Genomic DNA, 5,966 nt, shown 5'->3' with positions numbered 1-5,966 from the left:
ATATATATATATATATATATATAACATGTATCAGAGTGATTACATTATACTTTTATATTTACTACTCCCATTCACTCTATATATACATATATATTTAATATGAAATATAAATCTACGAGGTGTTTCAAATGAGGTCTGGAAAGAGACCACAATTTGTCTCGTGTTTTTTACGGTCTTTGTTTCAGCTCATAGACACCCACTGCAAAGCAGGAGTTCCACATATATACATCTATGTAGGAGATATACTATAATCTCCAAATATGTTGTATTGTATGCATAGGACGCTACCGCCCATCATCTGCAAACTTGTAGTGGCAATCCTATATAATTAATGAACAGAGTGAATTATATAAGATTGTATCCTGAGAAATAAACCCACAACCATGCATTCGCTTTCCTCACCATTGAGCTACCACAGCCAATTTTCTATTGTCGTTGTTACAATATTTATGTAACATAATCGAGAAAGCACTCTCATTTAAATATCATATGTATTGATAAATATATAACATTGACTAAAATATAACAGTAACAACACTGTCACATTGGCAACACTTTTCACATTTGTCTTATTAATTATATCTAATTCATTTTTTTGTGTGGAAACACAATTTACAAACTAGCATTTTTCAAGTTCGTTTGATTTAAATATATCAACTGTCAAAATATTAACAACTTATTTAGAATTCACTTTCCTTGATTATCACCAAATTATTAACAATTGTAATGGTACATGTTTTACAAGTTTTTAAAGGATAGCAAAGGCAGATATTATAATACAGTTTCCCACACAAGACTAACGAAATAAACCTACATCTCTTGCAAGAGCGAACAGTATAATAATCCAATATTACACCGATAAATAATAATTAGCTAAATAATAAATATTTTGCATTTACTTGAAACTTCACGAGCATATTCTTGATTGAACATAGTCCGGCTGAAATAAAAGAATTATTTTTAATTTACTATCACATGTAGATGTCCACAGCTGGACCCACCCCTCCGCCATAGATTACCAATAGGACCAGTTCAAGACGAAGGTGAGAGAGAATGCTTCCTCAGCTACTGCAGGAAGGTGGTGATAAATGCCATAGGTAAAAATAAAACACAGTAATAGATTCAAATAGACTTGAATATGAATAAAAAAGTAAAGCAAACACTAAAATATAGAAATAAAATAAATAAAGTAGTACCAAAAATAGTGCAATAAACAGTATAATATAATATGATAAGTATAAAGAAAATATGTATGAACAATAAATGTAATGTTGCAAAATAAAATAGTAAGGAAACCTAGAATGTAGTGGTTGAGGATGGATGTACGGCTAATGGAATGAAAGAGAAAGACTGGGAAAATTGTAGAACGAAAGAAACAGTACGACAGATAATATGATACATGAAAGAGAAGAATGATAATAATAAAAAATTATATGTATAAATTATTAGAAATAAAAAGTTCCTCTCCCACACAAAATAGGGGAACGAGAGGTCCCCAATAGCGGGGACCATTAAAACCGAAAAAAAAATAGGACCAGTTGGACTGTTCACCCAGTAGGTGGAAGTTTTGCAGCAAATCTAACCAGACAGCCCCGAGTTTCATCAAATGAAGACTAACTGACAAAGCCCATAGATGGCAATGGGATTGGAAGCACTTCAGAATTCTCTACTTCAGAACATTGAGGTCTAAATGGCCATCTGTTCTGGAAGTGATATGCACACTGCCACTACAACTTGACCATCCATTGCTTGATTATGTCATTGGTAGAAGACCTTCATCTTAAAGCATTTAGGTATACTGGACAAGATGTTTCATTATTTCATCATGTAAGCAGATTGACACCACTGTAAGATATAGTCTTCGCTCAAAATCAACACCATACCTGGTACAGTGCACCAGCTTCTCTTTGTTTGTCCTTGAACATTTTAACCTTTACATATGTGTACCACAAATGTGTGAAAACCCCTGAAACCTAAAATGATCGCTCGTTTTCAGTGGAATTTGTACCAGGCCATTGTTTATGCGTTTGGCTTTGAGGTCTTCATGACTCTAGCTAGTCTAGTGCTAATTTCCATTGTCTGCACGTGGTTTTGGTGTATAAATTTTTTAATAAATTTTATGTTTTAGTATTCCGGGACGAAAGGGTTAAGACATATAAAAGATTAAATAAACACTTACAGAGACAAACCAATAGGAGTCCTTCTTAAAGATCAATCGCCCTATGAATCCCATCTTGGACTCCGGAGCAATGGTGTGAAGATGAAGGTGTCTGACGCTGCGGAAAGGTGGCCAATGGTATCCAAATCTTGCATCCTCTACACTCAAATTGTTCTTTGCGAGTTGATCTTTCGCTACATATAGCATTTTTTCCACTGAAATACAACATATTCCTTCTACAGATAATGAAAGCTCAAGCCAAAAGGCTATTGAAATATCTATACATATTGATTAGATCTAGGTGTAGATTTTACATAAATAGACTACTGTTTTAATAAACTTCAAATAAATCTGTTAAACATAGCATAGATAAAAAATTAATTAAAAAATATGGTTTGTCTGAGAATCGGCTACTATCTATTTTCCATACCCCTAAGTGATAAGGGTGGTCCACCCCTAAATTTTATTTTTAATTTTTTAGACAATTTTTTTGGTTTTTATTTTATTATGATACAGCATACAAAAATACATACAAACCTAAATTTTCACCCCTCTACGATCAACCCTTATCTTACATTTGTTAATTAAAAACTTTAAATTTTTTTGCAAAACAACGTTTGCGGGATCAGCTAGTTTATATACATAAGAGACTTTTCCGCACATTTTTTTTTTAAGCACTTCCGAAAGTAAAGACATATATAAAATAAATTTGCCTTTATTTTTAATACTAAGTAGTAATCGCCTCTTTAGTGTTTAGACACAAGTAGACTTCTGCATAACTTACACTCTACTATATGCCTACATGGGTACAGTCTCTCTTTGTGTGTGCATCTTCATTATACCAGAGTTACAATCACCCAGCATATAGTTTTGGTCCTCAGACCACCTACTTCCGTAGACTCAATTTCAATGAAGCGCCTTAATCGGCTAGCAGCATAACTTTAAACATCAAATGCAAAAATCAAAAGCATAAGATTCTTTTAAACCCTTCCATTCATCGCACTCCCAATCCATTATGAATCCATAAGGGTCTAAGTTTCTGTCTAGATCAGTGATTCCCAAAGTGGTCTATATTGACCCCTAGGGGTCTATGACAACCTGCAAGGGGTCTATGTCAGCAAAAAAAAATTATGTGTCCATGAAATGAAAATGGGGGTCCACAATAGTGGATCTCAACACATACACTGATAGTACCTATTTACCTTCATCATACTATTTCATAATATCAAAACATTTACATTATTTATAAAAGTACCTATGAAGTAAAAAAAATATTATATATGTTTATAAAATTGTGTAAGTTGTAGGATGTTGGTATTCGCTTTGTGGTCGCAATACATTTTGAACTTGTAAAAACCTGAGAGTCGCAGTCTCAGAGCTTCGCTACCTTGCACTGACTTGTTCAATTCGTCACTCTATAAATACGAATGTGGGACAAATATGTTTATTCATGTGTCAACATGTGTTTATACTTTAAGTTTTTAACACTAAACTTCACTACAGTTAGAAATTTTCAGGAAATCAATATCAGGTAAGTAGGGGGTCTACCCAACACAGAAAAACATGGCAAGGGGTTTACAACACAAAAAAGTTTGGGGAACTCTGGTCTAGCAGCATAACTTCAAACATCAAATGCAAAAATCTTAGGCGTAGGATTCTCTTAAATCCTTCCATTCATCACGCTCCCGTGCGTTATGAATCCATAAAGGTTTAAGTTTCTATCTAAAGATTTATTTCTACCATTTACAAAGTATAAACTTTTATATACCGTACATTTACATATATATACATAAACTACTACCAGTTTTGTAATTTCGATTTTATTGAGAAGAAACTTTCAAGAAAATTACAATTGTTTTTCTGTTCCAAATGGTTATTTTCAAATAATATGAACATACCTAAGTCCTTGTCTGCCGGAGTCAAAGCCTTAGCATCTTCTATATGTCGCTTCGGTATAGTCAATACGTGGAACTCGCTGGCCGGTTTAATGTCGCGGAAAACACAAACATCGTCGTCTTCGTACAATATCTCTGTATCTTCGAACTTATTTACGATGTTACAAAATATGCAATTAGATTTCTCAACCGCGGCCGTCATGTTTCTAATTAAAATTTAAATTTGTATTAAATTTATTCGTTTCTTATCAGATAACGAATTTTAAAGTCGACATTATCTTTGAAAATTTTTCATTATTCAATATATTTTAATGACATTGACATCGATCGATGTTTTTCGAAATAGACAAAGGTATTTAATTCGTTCGGAAACTTTGTCTATGAATTAGTAAGAAATATAAATTAAAAAAGAAAGCTAGTAAATACTTATTTAATCAGTTTTTTTTTAATAAGCAATATTAAATTATTTTCAACAACACATTAAAATTTAATAATATTTTTCGACTGTCGAACGGTGGGCCTCCAAAAAATGATATAACCTCTTTTTGTATTAATACTTGCATTTATCAAAGATTACACATTTTAATCTTCAAATAAAATTACTATAAATTAATCACCTCAGTCAATACTACTACATATTTCTATAATTTCTAATTAAAGTTACTTTGACAACTCGGTTCATGTTCTATCTTTAAAATCAAAGTCTATTCAGTCAATATGGTATATTTGAATTTTCAAACTTCTACATTAGCCATTATTAAATCAAAGCTGCTGGAGATGATAGGCTGCTCTTTAAGATTCAGGAAAACAGAAACATAATTTTTGTAACAAATAATATTTTTTTTGTGCATATATGCATGCAGAGTGTTTTTATAGTGAACAAAATGTCGGTAAATCAGTACCGCGTGTTTGAAGCTTACTGGATAGCGCCATCTATTAGGTTTTTAGAGAAATATGATAAAACAGTTATATATTTATCAAAAACAATTAGTATGAATTTTTTTTATTTATTATTATTAAATTGTAAAATACAAAATAATTTTGACAGCACATAATGGTAGTCGATAGAATGTTTATATTATTTACCTTTTTTTATTTAATAATTTGTTAATTAGTGATTAAAATATTGGAATAATTGCATGCGCACTCAAGATATAAAGAATTTTTGAAATTAGAAATCGGATAAAATGTGAATCTATAATATATTACGCCATTAGATTGATTGTTACTGGCCAGAAATAAAACTTAATGCTAAATATTCATTTCTCCATAATGTTGGGTGTGTGTAGATATACAAGTTTTAAATCTCTTTAATGTTGAGTTAGACTAAGGTGTTTTATCTCCGGCTTATTCATAAAGCTATAAGGGGTAGTTTACGCTATTACGAACCAAGGGAGGATAGCATTACTATTAAAGGTAAAAGTCTAAAACCAATGTGAAAAACAATATTTCAAGACATAGTAATTTATTATCATAAATTATTCTTAATAATGACATAAAACAATATTAGTAAATTAAAAAAAACCTATCGATCGATATATGCTATGTGCAATTTTATACTTCGATATTTTGACATTTCCGACTACCCTACTTTGTAATTTTTTTTATTACCTGCCTTTATGACTAATCATTTTTACAGTTATCTGTGGTAGGAAAGCAGAGGAAGGTAGATTATAAATATGCAGACAGCATATATTGATAATGACTTAATATTAATTTTACAGTTAACTAAATTAAAATGTTGAGTTCTAAAATCAAAATTTATGATAATCTCAGTTCATATATATATAGATATCGGGTTTTCCGATATCTTTTATTTTAATTACGTATATACTAAAGTATAAATATTTATATGTATAATACCCGGCATTACATTTGGCACACCAGTTAGAAGAGTATGATGTTGTCTTTGT

General features: G+C 31.1%; 1 protein-coding gene across 1 annotated transcript; it reads right to left on the bottom strand.

Moving 5' to 3' along the window:
- LOC137927391 (adenosine 5'-monophosphoramidase HINT3-like) lies at nt 1-4,348 on the bottom strand. Its single transcript, XM_068771190.1, has 3 exons — nt 4,057-4,348; nt 2,180-2,373; nt 1-940 (listed from the first exon to the last, which is right to left on the bottom strand). Exons 1-3 carry the CDS (start codon nt 4,253-4,255, stop codon nt 908-910), a joined length of 426 nt encoding a protein of 141 aa, XP_068627291.1. The 5' UTR covers nt 4,256-4,348; the 3' UTR covers nt 1-907.
- Nucleotides 4,349-5,966: the final 1,618 nt, after the last annotated feature.

The sequence above is a fragment of the Battus philenor genome, unplaced genomic scaffold, assembly GCF_028537555.1.
Source record: "Battus philenor isolate CCGP_79_NKW_IND1 unplaced genomic scaffold, ilBatPhil1.0.hap1 SCAF_30, whole genome shotgun sequence".
Taxonomy (NCBI): Eukaryota; Metazoa; Arthropoda; class Insecta; order Lepidoptera; family Papilionidae; genus Battus; species Battus philenor.
The sequence above is the reverse complement of the archived record's forward strand: the minus strand, read 5'-3'. Positions and strand labels throughout refer to the sequence as shown.

Bases quoted from the DNA above. Each gene is read 5' to 3' on its own strand.
- LOC137927391 (XM_068771190.1), bottom strand. From the start codon at position 4,255: ATGACGGCCGCGGTTGAGAAATCTAATTGCATATTTTGTAACATCGTA. The intron at 2,374-4,056 runs GTATGTTCATAT...GTTGTATTTCAG, and splicing joins TCCGGCAGACAAGGACTTAG to TGGAAAAAATGCTATATGTA. The intron at 941-2,179 runs GTAAGTGTTTAT...CTTTTATTTCAG, and splicing joins ACTCCTATTGGTTTGTCTCT to CCGGACTATGTTCAATCAAG.